This window comes from Sciurus vulgaris (assembly GCF_902686455.1).
Source record: "Sciurus vulgaris genome assembly, chromosome: 3".
Taxonomy (NCBI): Eukaryota; Metazoa; Chordata; class Mammalia; order Rodentia; family Sciuridae; genus Sciurus; species Sciurus vulgaris.
This window is the reverse complement of record NC_136463.1, coordinates 126,046,547-126,066,949: the sequence shown is the minus strand read 5'-3', so window position 1 is coordinate 126,066,949 and position 20,403 is coordinate 126,046,547. Positions and strand designations below refer to the sequence as shown.

The window sequence follows — 20,403 nt, the reverse complement described above, 5'->3', positions numbered from 1 at the left end:
TCCTTATGCCTGCTAGTACCATACTGTATTGATTTCTTTAGCTTCAAAGTAGTAAGTCTTGAAGGCAGGTAGTCCAAGTCCTCCAACTTAGTTATTTTTCATATTTGTGTTCATATTTTGGGACCTTTGTTTTTCTCCTATACGATCCTTTCCACCTACCCCCAACCCCAATCTGGTACTAGGGATTGAACCCAGCGACCTTCTACCACTGAGTTACAGCCCCAGAACTTTTAATTTTTTGTTTTCAGACAGGGACTTGCTCAGTTGCCCAGGTTGGCCTCCTCCTGCTACAGCCTCCCAAACAGCCTGTAAAGGCATGACTGGTTCTCCCACACATTTTTTTTTTTTTTTTTTTTTTTTGTACCAGGATTGAATCTAGAGGCTCTTAACCACTGAGCACTATTCCCAGCTCTTTTTATTCTTTATTTTGAGACAGAGCCTCACTAAGGTTTGAACTTGTGATCCTCCTACCTGAGGCTCTTGAGTTGCTGGGATTACAGGCGTCACACCTAACTCCCACACAAGTGGGAAAAAAAAGTCCCATCCACTTTTTAAAGTGATGCTTCTTTATTTTGGATTAGGTCCAAAGCATCCTTCATTAACCCCTAAGTAGAAGAGAGTTAAAAGGCATTACAAGGCTATGTTAGGAGTGGATGACTGAGTAAGATGCTTGCTCTTCCAGTTATATATATCAGTACCTTTATTTTATATATTTTATTGTTGTGCTAAGAATCGAACCCAGTGCCTCACACGTGACAGGCAAGTACTCTACCACTGAGCTACAACCACAGCCCCCAGTTATACATTTTTGATTGATCTGAAAATGTGACAAGCCATAAAGGCTTTACCCAATTATTTTATTTTATTTTGGTGGTAGATATTGAACACAGGGCTTCGAGTATGCTAGGCAAGTGCTCTACCACTGAACAACATTCCCAGTCCTACTCCATTATTACCTCAAGCTGCCTTTATCTTTGGCATATGACACAAGATTTTAGTATCATTCTTTTAACTGTTCATTAATTTTTTTTTTTTCTTTTTTCTTTTTGGTACTGGGGATTGAACCCAGGGGCACTCAACCACAAAGCCACATCCCCAGGCCATTTTTTGTATTTTTTTATTTAGAGACAGTGCCTTGCTGAGTTGCTTAGGGCCTTTCTAAGTTCTGAGGCTGACTTTGAACTCATGATCCTCCTGCTTCAGCCTCCTCAGCTGCTGGGATTACACGTATATGACACTTAGCCCAGCCTGTTCATTACGATTTAAAAAAATTTTTTTGTACTTGTAGATGAACAGCATGCCTTTATTTTATTTATTTGTTTTTTAATGTGGTTCTAAAGATTGAACCCAATGCCTCACACATGCTAGGAAAGCACTCTGCCATTGAGCTACAGCCCCAGCGCCTCATTACAATTTTTATAAAATTTTGACACAGCAAAATATTCTCTATACTTTGGATATTGTGTTTTATTCTCTTTTATATTTCCTGTAGCTGCAATAGCAAATTTCAAACAAACACAGGGCATTCAATAAATGTTTATTAACTAAAATTTGGCTCATTCCAAATTATGAAATTAGAGTATTTGAAGAAACATTAAAGCTTATCTAGTATAATCCTCCCATCTGATAATACATGATTAGTATAGTGACAGGTGACTCATATTCTTAAATATTTAAAGCAGTTCATTCCATTAATTCCTTCCAAAATCCAGTGAAAAGAAAACTGGTTGTTACTGCCTCCTTGAGGGAATAAAGGTAGCTGTGGTCCTAAAATAAGATTGCTGTCATCACCACTGCATAATTTACAGGACCTAGAGTCATACTATAAGGAAGATTTAGGAAAACACATAATATCAGGAATACAACTATTTTATCTATTTTTGATACTCTCTTTCCTTTCCACCAAAGTGAGAATTTATTTTAATTAGGGTACATGTTCATACAAGGAGTATAATTATTTGTATAATATAGAAAAGTTTGCCATTCGTCTACTAGCTATAAGTGGCTTAGGCTTAAATAACAATTTCTGATTTATTGATTTCTAAGTCAGACTGCCAAGTAAGATTTAATTAATGTTCAAAGTTGAACACCTAACCCTTCACATTTTTCCCCAGTTCACTCTTGCCATTTCTCCATATAGACACTTAACATGGAAGGAGTTAAAAAGCACAATTTATACAATTTATAAGTTTTGCAATGTTTCAGCAAAATATAAAGAACTATTTATAATTTTAGAAATAGGACACAACCAATCTATACTTAAAAATTCTAGATGTTCAAATAGACTTTTATGTGTGTTCCAAGGTCAGATCATGTTATTTATTTCAACTATTTAAGCAAACATCTTGATAAAGGACATAAAATTCAGTTTATGCCTCATCGTAGTGATGCTATATATATCTTTTTTATTATTATTTTAATTTAGCTTTTAATTTTTATAGACTGCATTTTGATTCATTGTACACAAATGGGGTACATAATTTCGTTTCTATGGTTGTACACAATGTAGATTCACACCATTCATGCAATCATACATGTACATAGGGTAATGATGTCTGTCTCATTCCACCATTTTTCATACCCCCTCCCTCTCATTTCCCTCTACATATTCCAAAGTTCTCCCATTATTCTCTCATTCCCCACCCCCCACCCCCATTATATATCACTCTCCACTTATCAGGGAAAACATTCGGCCTTTGGTCTTTTGGGCTTGGCTTATTTCACTTAGCATGATAGGAAAAGATCTAATCCTGGTTTAGTCAGTGATATTCTATTGCTCTACTAAGTGTTTGTACCTTATCTTGATTTTATTTACTTTTTGAAAGATGGCATCCATTATAGCTGTTTGGAACATGGAAATAAGAACAAAAGTGCATTTATGTCAGTGGAATAACAAGAGGTTAGATAATAAACAAATAATGTTATTAAAATGGAAAGAGAGCCATTAATTTTGGCAGAATAGGATCATTGGAAATTGCCTCTTATTTTAATAATTACATTTTAATTTGTTAATGTCCTAGGCATTGGTTTAATTCTAAGTTTTACCCAGTGCCTGCCCAGTTTCAAATTATTATAATGTAAATTGCCTGGGAGTTGGAAAAATGCTTTGGTGGGTTTATCTTGCAAGCCCACGTTTCAGTTTTGCATCTGTGGGTAACATATTATTTTCATATGTATTTTCATAGTAACAATGTTACTAGTAGACATAAATTCCCAGCTCAGTCAAGGTACATATTGAATCTTTTATGAAATCAACTCTACAAAGTGACTCTTTATTAATGACATCTGCTTTTTAGGGTCAACCATGAAAATCAATACAATTACAACTAGTCTCTAAGCCTTTCACTTCCAGTTTTGCTTTCTGAAATGTCTATCTTTTTAAGCAGTCTTAATTTATCCTATTTTCAACTTAAAGTTTTTCCATAGTTTTGAAATTATTTCTGGTTTACAAATATAATTTGTGACTTACAGAAGAAATTCTAGATTACTATAATGAAATTATAGAAAGTTTTGAATCATTCTCACTTTCCCCCATAGATTGTGAATCTTATTTGACAAGTTTGTCTTGTGATATTTTATTAGATAACAAGTTTTCCTGGGCTGGGGTTGTGGCTCAGTGGTAGAGCACTTGCCTACCATGTGTGAGGCAGTTGGTTCGATTCTTAGCACCACATATAAGTAAATGAATAAAGTAAAGGTGCCTATCACCATATTAAAAAAAAAGTATTATCCAACGATGAACATTTACAATTGAGGTAAATGTAAGTTTTAATTTGCTAAAACTTCTGCTAATACAGTTAGCCAATTATTACAACAGAATGACAATATGAAAGATTTTTGGGGGTAGGAACTCTTTAAAAATTTTTTTAAAATTGTGGATATTTAAAGTATGCAACATGGTGTTATAATATGAATACATAGTAAAATGGTTTCTATAGTGGAACAAAATAACATACCCATCATTTCACATAGCTATCCATGCTATCCCTAGCCCATGACAGGAGCAGCTATAATCTACTCATTTAGCAAACTATAGTCATGTTGTACATTAGATCTTTCAACTTGTTCATCCTACATATTTGCTACTCTATATTCTTTGATCTATATCTCCTCATTTCCTCCCTGCATTCCAAACCTGGTAGCCACTGTTTTATTCTTTATTTCTCTATATATTGACCTTTTATTCCTCTTCTTCTTCTTCTTCTTTTTTAGACTCCATGTATAAGTGAGATAATGCAATATTTTTCTTTCTGTGATTGGTTTATTTCACTTAGCATAATTCTTCCAGGTCTATCCACATTGTGGCAAATGGCAGATCAATGCTGGGGATATAGCCCAGGTTCTTACATGCTAGGTGAATGTTTTACCACTAAGTAATACCCCTAGCTCTCTCCCCTTTTTTAAAGCCTAAATAATACTCATGTGAATACGTATATCTCACATATCTCACAGTTTCTTTATTCATTTGTTCACTGATGGACACCTAGGTTATTTTCTTATCTTGGGTACTGTGTATAATGCTTGCATTTATGCCATACTGTTTTGATTAAACTAGTTTTGTAATATAATTTTTAATAAGGTAGTCTCATACTCCTAACTTTGATTTTTTTTTTTAATAAAAAATGCCATTTTTTTTTCTTTCTTTCAAGACCAAAAGGACAAGGATTAGTCAAGTGAGAAGAAAAAGACAACTTTCACAGGAAGAAGGGATCCAATACAAAGTTGCTGCTTAAGTATCCAGTTTATTGGTTTCAGGCCAATACTATTGATCAAAATCAATGCTAAACAGGTCCTGGAAAAGTACCAACATTATTGGTCAAAATGCCGTTGGGATTTTGATAGGGATTGCATTGAAGCTATGTATTACTTTAGGTGTATGGACTTTTAACAATTTTTCTGATCCATGAGCATGGAAAATCTTATTTGTGTCCCCTTCAATTTCTTTAGGAAATCTCATATGTTTTTGTATTCCTTTTACTACTGAGTGTTATTTTCTGTAGTATGATCTTAATATATTTGGGCATTTATATTAGGGCCTATAATATAATGCAGGATTTTACTGTTACTCATACTTGGATAGATGAGTATACCTAGCAAAATTCACATTTGGGGTTAGCTTAGTTCTTTTCTCCATATGGTGGTGGTGGTGGTATTATTATTATTATTATTATTATTATTATTATTATTATTATTATTTGGACTGGGGATTGAACCCAGGGGCGCTTAACCACTGAGCCACATTCCCAGCTCTTTTTATTTTTTCATTCATTCATTCATTCATTCATTATTTTTTTGAGACGGGGCCTCGCTAAGTTGCTAAGGCTGGTTTGAACTTGCAATCCTCTTAGTCAGCCTCCTGAGTCACTGGGATTACAGGTGTAGGCCACTGTACCTGGCAAAATCACCTGTTTTTGAATCAAGAAAATTTTCATTGTGACCTGGTACCTGTACCTATGAATTATATGTAAGGTTATCTCCCAGTCTAGAAGTGGACAGTCCAACTCCAAATTTTCACTCCAACAATATAGACTTGGTCAAAAACCTGTTCCTGCAGAAAATACTCCCTTCGTTTTATATAAAGGTCTTCACTTTCCTTAAATACTTTGACTCAAACTGAGGGACTTCAGTCTTCTAAACAGACAACCTTCCTTTATCAAGTAACAAAATAAACTTGAGATTCCTCCTCAATAGAAACTTCATAAAATAAATAATAGAGGGCTGGGGCTATAACACAGTGGTAGACTGCTTGCCTAGCATGTGTGAGGCTCTGGATTCAATCCTCAATAATGCAAAAGAAAGGGCATAGGACATAAAATGCTAGTAGGACATAATGTTACATTGTTCAAAAACGCATGGAACAGACTGTAGAAAGAGATGGAATAGTGGTAGACAGTTAAAGCAACTGTAGCAGAAAAGCTCATACTAGGGGTACTAGTAATGTAACACTACTTAACAATTTCCATTTGCCGCTCCTCTTCATTTCTGTTTACTTGGATAGTAACACAAGTATGATCAGTGAGATTGGAGAAATGGGAAGCCTCATGTGAGATTCAACATTGGAAATGTAAAAGTGTGTGGAGAGTTCAATGAGAAAGTGAAATCTTATAGTTGTTGGACGATTATTTTTTTCTTTTAACAAGGAGCATGCCTTATTATACCAAAAATATCCACAAGTAGTTAATGTTATTAGGAAGCATCAACCATCTACCTGTAAGTGCTTAGAAGATAGGGGATTTATCTTATTTGTCTTTGTATTCTTAATAAGCGGTACTGTATTTGGTATATTACGGAGGACCAGTAATTGTTTGAGTGATTCAACATGTGGCCTAATATGGTCATATAATGGCAAGAGGCAGTTTTAGAGACACAATTCTGGTTCAAGGTAGAGCTATTACTTCTTAGATAGGGCTTGAGACTCCAACAGAGAATTATTTTTTGTTCATGTGGAGGTGAGGGCCAGGATTTTGGCAGCCCTGTGAAAGATCAATTTTAGTTTTTCCCATATGCATTGGTACCCAACCTCACTGCACAAGGGATTTGGCCGTTTAAGAAAGTGGAGTCTATTAATAAATCTTTATGATTGTACAGAAGAACAACAAGATGTTGAGTGTATTTGTCCCATGCCAATTTAGAAGCCTATTTTTCACGTTTACGTAGGTTTTCCCCAGAGTGGTTCTTGATCTTTTTTATCAGTATTTGCATTAATATGTTATTATTAATGGAATGTGCTCTTTGACCTTCGAAAACTTCTCAACATAGGCCCCAAGCGTTCCTCTAAGCCTCAGGGAAAACGACTGAGGCCGAAGCCGGTGCCCAAAACCACACCTACCAAGAGTCCTAGGAAACTTGGTCTGGCCTGGCCAAGACTCAGCTGTGGCGACCACGCGGTGCATCGGAATCCCACGGCTCGCATTCCACCCTTCGCGGTGGGAGGCGCGTCCCTTCCGTCAGTGGGTCAACTCCGCGGGTCGGCAGCACTGGGGCCAGCTCCCCTTCCAGCAGGAGCTCCCGGCCCCGGGTCCGCAAGCCGCTCGCCGAGCTCATTTGCATAAGGACGCGCGCGACGCCGGCGAGGGGGAGGGCGGGCGCGGCCGGGGAGGCGGCGCGCGCGCGCCCTGACAGCTCGGCTCTGCTCGCTCACTGGCTCGTCCCCGGCTTCCGAGCACAGCATGGCGGTCAAGGTGACTCCAACTCTCTGCTGCTGCCTTTATTGCATAAGAGACATTCCAAGGGCCCTGCTTGCAGCCCCTCACCTCTTTCCATTTCCTTCTTTGCCTGGTTCTTAGATAGCGCGTCCTGGGGCTCCAGCTTGCGGGTGGGAGAGCTGACGGACAAGGATCCGAGGGAAGAGGATGCCCGGCTGGGGGAGGGGAAGGAGGAGGGATTGTGAGTTGGAGGGGTTTGTGAGGACCACCGGCCAACGAAGGAAGAGAGTAGTGTCCTGCCCTAGGTACATGGGATTGGGAGCCCGGAGTTGAAGAGCATCGGAAAGGGAGTGGGAGGAAGTGGCAAGTAAAGCCGGGTATACCTAGGGCATCAGTGTATTGCGGTGGGGGAGGGGGTGAGTACTGAGTAATTTGGGGCCTCAGTACTGCGAAGGGCAGTGGTTGACATTTGCGTTGGAGGTTGCAGGATGTCGAAAGTAATTGTATTGGTGGCGGCTCTCATATTTTAGGTTAGATGGGGAACAAGAAGGGCGCCGAGATCTTTATATGTTATTGCTTTCCAACGGGAAGAAAGGCTACTAAGCCTTGCCGTTAATTTAGGTGTTTTGACTATCCTGTTGCTCCACTCTTGCAGGCCTCTTGATTTCAAGGTTGGTGGTTGCTACTGTGTTGTGGAGTAAAATAAAAGATTGCTATTCATTGCCTTCCCTTTCCAGTTCAGAGGAAGCACTATGTGTAATTTGCCATATCCTAGGCTATTCACACCCGCCTTTCCACCCCCATTGTCTCAGATCTCCAATTTGACAGTTGTTATCAGCAATTAGGGCTTTTGGATTGTTTTAGACTACATGCCCTTATAAAAGATAAGAGCATTGATTGTTAGCAGATGTGAACTCTAATCTGGCGATTGTGTGGGCTATAGTGAAGCATTAACCAACTTTTCTTTTTTTTTTTTACAGGTGCAGACAACCAAGCGAGGTGATCCTCATGAGTTAAGGAACATATTCCTACAGGTAAATTAACTAATGTAATGCATGTTTCATTGAAAAAACAAAAGGTATAATCATTAGTCCCTTTGAAGCCTTAACTCTGAGGAATGTTCTATTTTCATGTATTCTTACATTACTAGACAATAAGCTTATCATTATCTTTTTAATGTTTGATTGAAGATTTTCCTTTCTGTTACAGGCTGATAAGATGTTTTCCTCAGGTCTTAAACCAGGCATCTGTAATCCTAGTTATTTGGGAGGCTGAGGCAGGAGAATCATCTGGGTGACATAGGGAGATCTCATATCAAAATAAAGAAAAAAAATTTTCCTTAAATTACTGTTTTTCTTTACATGACATAAGTTGTATAAAAGTAGACTAAACAGAACTTCCAGCTGCCCCTAAATACTAAGGCTAAGATAAAATTTCAAAATGTTATAAGCGCTCTTGTATAATTGATAGGTGTAGTGACTAATTCTTTGAAAGTTGCATGTTTATAAAGTTTTCCTACTTAAAAACAATCCTCCATGTATTTTGTTACAGAGATAAGGCTATTTTAAGTATTCTTAATTTGTGTGTCCCCCCCCATTTATATTATATCCATAGGCCTTTGGGGGTTTTATTACAAAATGTTGCTTTTGCCAGGTGCAGTGGTGCACGCCTGTAATCCTAGTGACTTGGGAGGCTGAAGTAGGAGGATTGCAAGTTCAAAACCATCTCAGCAACTTAGCAAGACCCTATCTCAAAAATTAAAAAAGGCCTGAGGATGTGGTTCAGTGATAAAGCCCCTCTGGATTCAATTCCTGGTACCCAAAAACAAAAACAAAACATTGCTGTCTAAAATTCTTGCAAGGACCTACCTTAACTTCTACTAAGCTTTTAGGATCAGAGACTTGCCTATAGAATTAACAAGGGGGAAAAAAAAGGTTGGTTTAGTTTTTTGTTTTGCCTTCTTAATTTCAAGAATTTCCTATATAGCAAATTGCACTTAAGAAGTAAATGTAAAGGGAAAGAAGTCAGGGTGTTTTGTTAAATATTGTGTTTTTCTCTGAAATCTTCTTTTGAGAATTTATATTCTGGATCTGGGTTCTTGTGTAGACACTTTAATCTTGGGCAGATTCCTGCTGGGTATTATTTTCCTCTGTAAAATGAAAGGTGACCTCCAAGGTTCCTTCCAATTCCAAAAGTCTGTGATTCTATATTAGGAACAGATTCTAACATACTCTGATGCGCCTGGAATAGATGACATTTTTATCTGAGACATGTGGTTTACTTAAACTATTGTTGGGGAAGAGGCTGCATAGATGACCATCCCTGTGTATAGTTTATGAAGAAGAATTAGTAAAGGCTGGGAATGTAGCTTGGTGATGGAATATAATATACTTGCCTAGCATGTGCCCTGGGTTTGATCCCCACCCTGAAAAACAATTAGGAAAAATGAGAATCTTAAATTTTGTAAAATATATTGTGGGAAGTATCTTTTCTAGAACAAAAATAATTATAATAGCACTGCTCCATTTGTGGCCTGAAATCTTTATTTTTCACAAATATTCTTGAGAATACCCAAAAGTATATCAGTATTAACATATCATATGATTATATTCAATGTTTGTGAGGAATTCCTATGATATAGTTAATTTTATTTTCTAGATTTGATTGGCATGGAAGAAATCAGTTAGGATGTTACATGATGTAGTGAAAAGAGCATTGTCCAGGTACCAGGAACACTGGTTTAATTCCCAGGTCTGCAACTACCTGACTGTTGTGTGCTTAGGCTAATTATCTAAGTTTTCTGGGATTCATCTTCTCATGTGGGATTCATGGACCATAAGGGAATGGGAATTGAGGTCCTTCCAGCTTTAAAAGTTGTATAGGAAAAAAAATCTGTGATTCTATATTGATTGTTTTTGGAGAGTGGTGTTCATGGTGGTTGTGGTGGTGGGAGGGCTTGAAGGTAAAGGAGAGGGGCCAGGACTCTACCCACCTCTTTGACAACTTTTAAATCTTACCATTTTTTTTTTTTTTTTTTTTTTTTTTTTGGGTGCTGGGGATCGAACCCAGGGCCTTATGCTTACAAGGCAAGCACTCTACCGACTGAGCTATCTCCCCAGCCCCTAAATCTTACCTTTTCAATTAACGTTTTGCGTGTGCTATCACTATCTTTTTACATATTATTATTTGGCAATGCTGGGGGTCAACCCTAGGTCCTCAGACATGCTAGGCAAGTACTCTACCACTGAGCCTTACTAGTCCCTTACAAATTATTTTGACGTTGCTCTCATTTTATTTTTTTTTTATTTATTTTTTTTAGTTGGAAAATTTTATTTTAAAATTTACATATTCACAAGTTTATAGATCCTCTACAACCATTAAATATTTCAGTCTATGTAGTCAAAGTCTTCTGGAATTCCAAAAGTTTTATCAATTTTATTTTCTTCAAACCCAAATTTTCTTTTGGCCCAGGATTTTATTGCAAATATGTTATCAGTCCATCTGTTAGCAGCTTCTTTGGCAATTTTATTTGCTTGACGTATTTCTTCCACAACTTGTGGGTCACAGTCTTTGTATTTTTCTACTTCTGCCTTAAGCTTTTCCCTTTGGTCCCGAAGCGAAGAAAGCTCTCTTGCTAGCATGGTTCGCTCTTCTGTCTCATGTCGGCCAATTTTAACTTTCTCAATGCTCTTCTGTAGGTTTGCCTGCTTTTGGCTTCCCTCAGACACCTGAGATTCCAGAACCTCCAACTTACGTTTCCTTGCATGAAGAGCTTTACTTGGAAAAGCCCAATAGTAATTAGAAGTTCCAATCCTCTCACAGTCAACCATACCATCATCAACTAAGCTTTGAAGGACTTCTTTTACTGACATAGCAGTAATGCCTTTCTCTTTGGGAGCAGTTTTCTCCAAGTCTTTCAATTGAAACACATCTTTTGTCTCAAAAAATATTTCCATCATGCGAGTTCTCTTTTCTTCTGCACTCAGTCCTTTCTTCTTTGACATGGTGCGGGTGGCAGGGCCTGCGCGCGGTGAGGGGCGGGGAGCGTCAGGGCAGGGCAGGTTTGGTTTTCTCATTTTATTTTTATGTTGAAAACTTGTAGAATTTATAACTGCATATGTAGCACTAAGCATAAAGCATTGACTCAGACATTATTAATAAACAAGAACATGTAGATATTTGCCTTTAGAAAAGCTAAAACAGAAAGATAAAATATAGCTAGCTGGATCAACAGGAGGACAGTTGCAAGTATTATATTAGGTAACTTTTAATACACTTCAAATTATAGTTAAGCTTTCAGGTATTTTTCCAAAATTTATTATAGATGCATATGATCTATTAATATTTTGGATATAATAGAATACAAAAATACATGCTAACCATATATTTCTTTAGCACTTAAAATATTTGCCTGGCAGATATTTACTGAGGACTCTTCTGTTTGCGGTGCACTTGTATTCAATTATTCAGTAATAAATACCAAATTGACTCATAGAGACAGAGAATTGAGCCAGGACTTGAATGATGATGGGTATGTGACTGGACAAGCCTGTCTCTGAGGCCCATTCCATCTCTAACTCTCTGGGGTTGAGGATATTGAGAATAGTAAAGGCAAATGCAAAGGCTGTAGTAGTAGAGCGATCAGACTGGCTTGCCTAGAACAGAGTAGCCATGTAATGATGACAGTGGCTTAGAGCTATTGATCATTTAGAGTGTTCTGTACATTGAGCCAGTACGCTTAAAGAATGGTGTGTTAATTTTCACAACTTCTGAGTTAGGTTTAGTGCCCCTGTTATGTAGATGAAGTTAAGTGACTTGGTTAATGTCACTTAGTTTAATAAGTGGTAGAGATCAGAGTTCAAATCAAACTCCAGAACCCACTATTAACCCTTATACTATGTGTGCATGTAAGATTTTGAAATGTGATGGTTTTTGAAAGACAGGCATGTCAGGGACTAATGGCAGCTTTGTTTTGTTAAGAAGTAAAAAGAAAAAAAAAAATAATAACCTGATTACTTAGGCGATAAAATAAAAAAGTGCCTTTACGCTATAACTACCTAGAACAGTTGGCCAAGGAGTTTGGATTTGAAACAGTAGGGAGGCACTGTGGGTTTCTGAGTGGGCAAATTGAAGTGGTGAATTCTGGCAGCTCTTTGTGTATGTTGGATAAAGTGTGGAGAGATTGGAAGTAAGTGAGGCGATCAGCTAAGAGGCTATTGAAATAATACATGTGGGAGATAATGACCTAGAGTGGCTGATGACTGGGTAATGGAAAGGAAGGACAATACCAGGGACTTTGTAAGGGAAGAATCTATTGATTTGGTATTATATATGGAAGTAAGAAGAAATAGTGTACCTGGCATTTTTAGGATAGATATTAATTTATTAGGCATCTATTTGGGGGATTTTTTTCGTGGGATGGGGTTGTTTGATTGCTAAATAAATGTGACCCATTAAATTAAAATCAGGTTTGGACAGGTTTGGTTTGATAGATGAATCCTTGTAGTTAGGAGAGTTTAAATGTAGAATAAGCAGGGCAGGATCAAAAGCCGATTTATAGATAATGTTCATAATTGAAGTGGGAAGGAGGAGGAGGAGAACTAGGGATAATAGTTCCACGGGAGTTTAAAGTTGGAGATTCACCAAAAAATGTTAAGTCAAAGTTTAAGATATAGATTGTTGTTATCATTATGGTTTGTTTTTGGTAAGATTTGGGGATTATTTGAGTTCAGGGCCATTTGAACTAGACTACAGAGTACAACCACAAAAATGGGAAGTTATACTCCATATATGTATGATATGTTAAAATATATTCTACTGTCATGTATAACTAAAAAGAACAAATAAAAAAAGAAAGACTACAGAGAAGATTTAATTTTTAATTTTAAATTTTAGAATACAATTGAAAGCTCTTTGTAAAACTTAGATCTGTGGTAATAACCATCTAACTTCACAATAGCATGGCTCAAAAATCATTTGTTGTGTAAAATAATGAAATGTTCCTTTTTGAAAGTATAGATGTATTCATTCAAGTGGAATTATAAGTTTCTGAGAAGGGCTTTATAAGAGTAAAACATTAATATTTTGAGTATAGAGAAATAGGTTCACTTTTTTCCTATGTTCTTTATTGCTTCTCAAAAATTGATGAGCTATGTTTTCTTTCTTTCTTTCTTCCTTCTTTTTTTTTTTTTTTTTTTTTTTTGTGGTATGGGGGATCAAACCCAGAATCTCCAACATGTTAGGCAGACACACTGCCACTGAACTACACCCATAGCCCACAGGCCTTTTTAAAATTTTATTTTGAGACAGAGACTTGTTAAGTTGCCCAGACTGGCCTCAAACTTGTAATCCTCCTGTCTCAGCCACTCTAGTAAATGGGATTATAGGCATGGGCCACTGTGCCAGCTAATGAACTGATTTTCTGTTAGTTAAAAAAAAAAATTCACTTGAATTCTGTTTTTCCCCGTGTACCCTCAACCTCCAAGTTCATGAAATTGGAGCACCACAAATGAATTCTTATGTGTTCTACTGTGCAATAATTTTACAACCCATTGTCAAACTAACATTTTATGATTACCACCCTTAAAATTGTCATTTCTTGATTTATCTCTTTCTTCTCTTACCTTTCTCACCCACACACTATCATTGACCCAGTTTTGCTACATCAGAAGTATACAGTAGCAAAAGGATACAATAGAAGCAGTGAAGAGGCAGGTGAGGTGAGGACAACAGAAATGTGACAGGCTGTTTGTTATAAGCCTGATGAATTTCAGAATGAAGAGTTGATATTTCTGTGCTTTCTGGGAAAAATCTCTTCAGTGTATGATTTTTTTAAGATTTCCTAAACTTCTTTAATTGATAGACTTTCCATTGTTCATTTATCAGTGTTTTATATGGTAAAAGCAACACACATTAAGATGGTACAACTGTATAATTCAAGTGAATGCCAGACCAAAAATTTACTGAAAGATAGAATTCAAATATTTTGATCCTGTTCTTTTATTCACTGGTACCAATGTAACAGTGAAGATCATATTCCATATAATATTATGAAAATGCACTTTTTTCTTTTTTCTTTATTTTCAAGGTTAAGTAGGAGATGACACTAATGTCAAGCAATGAATAATTCTTTCTTAGGGTTTTTATGATGACATAATTATTGGTGGAAAGAAATGACCTTTTATTCAATAAATATTTGTTTGCATACTATGTATTTTTTTATGTTTGGCAGAAGGCTGGAGTTTAGAAGGAGATTAAGTAGGGCTTTTTAACCAGGGGAGCCTTTCTCTTTATTGGCCTATACATTAGGGCTATCTTTTCAGAATTTTGGGATATGTGCTGTAATGGTAGAGTCCAAAAAAGATTATCAAGTATAAAAGGGTGATAACATCTGCTGAGGCCAAATGTGAAGAAAAAGGGCACTCTCATACAATATTTGTAGAAACAAAAACTCTTTTTAAAGCAATCTGGCAATGGTTTAAAATAAAAAGTAAATATGTTGGTTATGGGAAGCTCTGGGTTCAATCTGCAGGATAGCAAAGAAATAAAGAAAAAAATAATTTGAACAAAGAAATCTTCTTTTTAGAATATTTATCCCAGAGAAATAAAAATACTTGTAAGAAATATATGTATATGAGCTTGTTAACTGCAACACTTTTTTTTTTTTCCTCAAAGAAAAAAGGAAATGCTATTAAGGGAGGATGGTAGAAAAATTGTGGATTATGTATACCATGGAGAATAGGCAGATACCACCAAGAATGAGACCTATTGCTGCTGATTTAGAGGAATTTCTAATGTACTATTAAGTAAGAAAAGATGAAAAGAAGCTTATGTAGCATGATTTTGTTTTGTAAAACAAAGTAATTTCATGTGCTTTTTGGATGTGTATTACATGTACATATGTTTGTGTTTGATTTAATGAATATTGAGAATGATATGGCAGGATGGATACTAGGTCATTAACTTGGTTGAGGGAAAAATGAGGAAACTAAAAATCATCTGAATGTTTGTATATTAAGCTTTGAGCAAATTAAAAAGTAAGAACTTATTAATATAAAACTTGAAGTTCAAACAGGGTTTCCCAGCATAAATTGGGTTGGATAAACCCAGTATGGGACACACAGAAGAGGATCTATAGTTTTATTAGCCATTCCTGATAAGGTTTTTTTGTCAGTTCTTTAGAATACAGGAATTGAGGATAACCTTTGTCTTTGTTTAAGGAAGTACTTATAAACTATATAGTGTTCTGTTTTTTTTTTAACATGTTAGGCATTAAGGACAGATTAGCACTATAGTGAGATTTGTCCTTGAATCATTTAAGAAGGATTGAAAAATGATTGACAAGAAAATTAGTGTTATTATTAAATGCTCTGTTATAGTCTACTACCAATCAGTAATTTTTATCTTTTTTTTTTTTTTTTCCTGCTGAACTGGAATTGAACCTAGAGATGCTTTACTACTGAGCTATATCCCCAAACCTTTTTATATTGAGATAGGGTCTTGCTAAGTCACACAAACTGGCCTCAACTTGTGATCCTTCTGCCTCAGAGTTGCTGGGATTATGGGCATGCACCCCCATACCCAGCCCCAATCAATACATTTTTAATTGCCTGTTATGTGCCATGCTGCACACTGTGTAAAGTTCTACCTTTATGAAGATAAGATAGAGGAATTTAGTGAGGACAGGAATAGGAAAGACGAGTTCAGTGAAGAGAGAGCCTCACATTGTAGGAGCAAGACAAAAAAGATAACCAATTGTAATAAGGACAGTAAAAAAATAAACAGAATGATGGAAGGTTCCATTTTTCAACATTTTTCAAGAGGGTGGTCAGTGAGGCCCCTGAGAAAATGATGTTAGAATTGATAATTGAAATGTTAAGTAAAGGTGAGGTGCTGTAGACACATCCAAATAGATGACTCACATGCACACAGGCTTAGAAGTAGAAAAGGGTTTGGAATGTTCAACAAACAGAAAGGAGGCCAGTGGGCCAAAAGCATCAGTGAGTAAGGTTGCGACCGGTCAGTTAGAAATGAAGAAGGAGCCACTTCAAGCAGGATCTTGTGTATAGGCCATGGAGAAGAGTTTGCATTTTTTCCTAGGAGCAGCATGGAAGCCACTGGAGGTCTTTTGTCTTTCCCTTTGGAAATGGAATGATTGAACTTATAATTTAAATAGATCGCAGTGATAGATAAACTTTTTTACATATCTATGCTTTCTTGTGGATGACTGCTTTGTATGAACTGTGAGTCTATCCATTTAATTTCCTCCTAGCTATATAGTTTTCTTAGAACATGTTAACTGTATGAAAGTGAAACTCTTTTCCCTCATGAGGCAGCAGAATGTACCTGGAGCCTCCATGGACTTTGTAGTCTAACCTGGGTTTGAATCCTCATTTGATTCCTTTTTATAGTGTGGTGTCAGGTGTTTACATTTGGAGCCTGTTTTCTCATCTGCCTTAGAAGGGATACTACAGTGAGCACAGAGAGATGTTACAAAGATTGAACAAAGTATTATGTAAGCTATGCCTGACACATGGAGAACCACATAAAAGGTAGTTTTGTTGTTGTTTGTTTGTTTTGGTCCAAGGAATGAACCCAGAGGCACTCAACACTGAGTCACATCCCCAGTCCTTTTTATTTTTTGAGGCAGAGTCTCACTAAATTGCTGAGGCTGCCTTTGAACTTGCAATCCTTCTACCTTAGCCTCCTGAGCTGCTGGGATTACAGGTGTGCTCCACCTCACCCAGCTAAAGCTAGTTTTTTGTCCTCTTTCTTCTTTTCCAAGTTGAGATGAAGACTTCTCCCCTACCCCTCTGAATAGCATCTGAGTCTCTTCTCTCCCCCAGCTAATGCTGGACTTAATAAAGCAACTAAGATGTTAGCGTGTTTATGATTTTGTACATGTAATCAGCTAATCACATTCTTGAGACCTGCAACCAAAGACCTTCACAAGTCCTTGTATTCAGAAATATCAACACAAGAGGTAATTTCTCCAATGCTATAAGGTTCTGAGAAGAGATGTAGCCATAGTCTAAAACTGGAAGACTTGAGAGACTGTGGCAGGTATTTGCAGTTTTCTTCTGAACCTTCAGTTGCTTAGGACCAAAAAAGGAAAAGTCAGCCATAGCTCTGAAATACCAAGACACAGACCTGAAGGACAGACTTGTGGTTCATTCTTTATCTGTGCCACATTTTCTTCTTTTTATTTATTGTTTTCCTGTTCTGTCTAGCTCTTTTTTTTTTTTTTTTTCTTCTTTTTTTTTTTTTTTTTGTGATGATGGGACTTGAACCCAGGGCCTTGTGCATGCGAGGAAAGCACTCTACCAACTGAGCTCTATCCCTGGCCCTCTGTCTAGCTCTTATGGAAATGTCTGAAAGCATCTTCCACTGAAATCCTTGCTATGGCCAGTACTAAGCTTCTAGAACTGAAAGAAACACATTTTGGGGCTTCACAGGTGTTAAGTAGGTACTCTACCACTGAACTACATTCACAGCCTCTTTCTTAATTTCTAAAATAAGTCTAGGAATTATTCCCTGCCACCCCCACCCCAAACTATGTACCAGAGGGATAAAGTTGTCTCATTAATTAGATCTTGGTTTGAAATCTTACTCCCAGAACTTTCGAGTAAGCCCCACTTGAATCATTTGTCCGTATTTTAAAGGAAAATTAGCATGCAGTTACCAGAGAGGGTAAGGAAAAATGGGCAGGTTAAAAACAAGAAATGTAGAGGTGCTATATATAAGAGACTGGAAAACATAGGATCCTGGAGATAACTCAGGAAAGGTGGGAGACAGAGATGAGAAGAGACTTTGCATCTCCAGATAGTCTCACCAAGCCAACACTGCCATATTCAGTAGCTCTTTTTTTCTAGCACAACTTTCATGCTACCTGCAAAAATACTTTAACAACAAACCAAAATGTGGGCCTCTAAAGAAATGTATCCTTGCCCTTTCTTTCTTTAGATACCTCTATTCTTCTTCCTACTAGTATTCTTCCTCTCAACTTCATTCTTGTCTGCTCCCTCCCTTTTTCTCATCCGTGACTCAATATTTTGAACAGTTCTGTTCAACACAGATTGTTAATTGATTGTCCTAGTAGGAGCCAGGTATAGTTTAAGGGGCTAGAGGTATGAAGTTGAATAAGACATCTTGGTTCTTAGAAGACTCATAGCCTGGTAATTTAAATTACATAATCATGCATCAATACTTGTTTTTTTTTTTTTTTTTTTTCCTGAGTGAGGTGGGGTCTCACTATGTCATTCAGCCTGGTCTAAAACTCCTGGGTTCAAGTGATCCTCCTACCTCAGCCTCCCCAGTAGCTGGTACTGCAGGCATGCTATTACATCTGACTCATAAGTACAATTAAAAAAAAAATTAGAACATTCTGAAAAGGCTAAAGGCTTGAAGTGCTTTCAACTCTCCCAAATCCCAGCATTTCCCTGCTTTCTAAGAAGTAATCACTATTTTTTTTTTTTTTTTTTGTACCAGAGGTACTTAACCACTGAGCCACATCCCTAGCCTTTTTTTGTATTTTATTTAGAGACAGGGTCTTGCTGAGTTGCTTAGGACCTTACTAAGTTGCTGAGGCTGGCTTTGAACTAGATATCTTCCTGCCTCAGCCTCCAGAGCCACTGGGATTACAGGTGTGCACCATTGCATTATCACTATTTTTAGTTGGTTGTGTTTCTTTCTGATCTTCTTCTGTGCATTTACTTAGAAAATATAGTTTGTGGTTTTTAAGAAGTTAACTGATAAAAGCTAATGCTTAGTGGGTCATTGTTATGTATTAGACACTATTTTAAGCGTTTTATACAATCATTGTATTTAGTCCTCAGAACAATTCTATAAGGTAGATACTATTAAATTCCTATTTATTTATTTATTTATTTATTTATTGCAATGCTGGGGATTGAACTCAGGCCTCATGCATGCTAGGCAATCATGTTATTACTGAGCTATCCCTCACTCAACAGTTTATTTTTTCTTTCTTCCTTCCATCCTCTCTTTTTTTGTACTGGCAATTGAACCCAGAGGTGCTATGAACTACATTTCCAGTTCTTTTTATTTATTTATTTATCTTAATTTTGAGACAGGGTCTCATTACTTGCTGAGGATCTGGTTGAGTTGCTGAGGCTGGCCTTGAATTGGCAATCCTCCTGCATCAGTCTCTCGAGTAGCTGGGATTATAGGCCTGAGCTACAGCATCTGTTTTATTTCTGTTTTTATTTTTTTGGTTATGGGGATTGAACCCAGAGCCTCACACATGCTGTGCTCTTGCTCTACCACTGAGCTGTAATTCCAATCATAGTATTCCCATTTTACACAGGAGCAAACTGCTCTATAAATGTTAAGTAACTTGCTCAAGTTATATAGTAAATGGAGGAAACTTGCTTTATGTATTTTAATGCAACTTTTTTTCTTTTTACTTTATGTTATTTGGAGATACAGGTGTTAGTACATACAGAATCATCCCATTATTTTCTGTAGTTTTAAGCAACCTTTCACTATGGAAAATATCATATACAAATTTATAGAAAATAGCATAATGAATCACCATTTATGGTCACTAAGCTTTACCAGTTATCATGACTAATATTGCTTCCTTTGTATTTCAGCCCCACTGGTTTATTTTGAATCAGTTCTCAGATAATACATTCTTGCATTTATAAATATTTAAGTACGTATCTTTAAAAGAAAGGACTCTGAAAAAACCAAACCATAATATCATTATCATTCCTGGAAAAATTCACTAATATCATCAATTTCTGTTCATATGACTATTTTGTATTTTTTAAAATCACTTTATTAAAAACAGATATATCACCAGGCTCTCACCTGATGATATATGATATGATGGCTCTCACCTATAATCCCAGCAGCTCAGGAGGCTGAGGCAGGAGGATCGTAAATTTGTAGCCAGCTTCAGCAACTTAGCAAGGCCCTAAGCAACTTGGAGAGACCCTATCTCAAAAAAACAATAAGGTTGGGGATGTGGCTCCGTTTATGCACCCCTGGGTTCAATTCGTGGTACCAAAAACAGGATATAGGCTAGGTTTATACATGGCATTTGGTCATTCTCTTAGATCTTTTAATACTTTTCACTCACTACCAGGATAGAGGTCCTTCATTCTCTATGGCAAAAATGTTGATATTTAATCAAGGCTTACCAACATTAAGGCATTCTGTCCCCCTAGGAGCTCCATCTGATTGTCAAAAAAGACACAATTTGCCAGGCTTATAAATGTATATGTTCCTTGTA

General features: G+C 36.9%; 2 protein-coding genes across 2 annotated transcripts in view; one reads left to right on the top strand and one right to left on the bottom strand.

Annotated features, from left to right (window-relative positions):
• Positions 1–7,337: 7,337 nt before the first annotated feature.
• Positions 7,338–20,403, top strand: part of LOC306658257 (electrogenic aspartate/glutamate antiporter SLC25A12, mitochondrial-like) — an 83,006-nt gene continuing 69,940 nt past the window's right edge. The window contains 3 exon segments of the mRNA XM_079135041.1: positions 7,338–7,450; positions 7,801–7,816; positions 8,126–8,179. Of these exon segments, the coding sequence (XP_078991167.1) occupies positions 7,353–7,450; positions 7,801–7,816; positions 8,126–8,179 (168 nt within the window). The 5' untranslated portion in view covers positions 7,338–7,352.
• LOC306658269 (meiotic nuclear division protein 1 homolog) lies at positions 10,461–11,207 on the bottom strand. The gene has a single exon (XM_079135066.1). It carries the CDS (start codon positions 11,147–11,149, stop codon positions 10,532–10,534), a length of 618 nt encoding a protein of 205 aa, XP_078991192.1. The 5' UTR covers positions 11,150–11,207; the 3' UTR covers positions 10,461–10,531.

What these genes read in the sequence shown, in the direction of transcription:
- LOC306658269 (XM_079135066.1), bottom strand. Translation starts at nt 11,149, where the DNA reads ATGTCAAAGAAGAAAGGACTGAGTGCAGAAGAAAAGAGAACTCGCATG.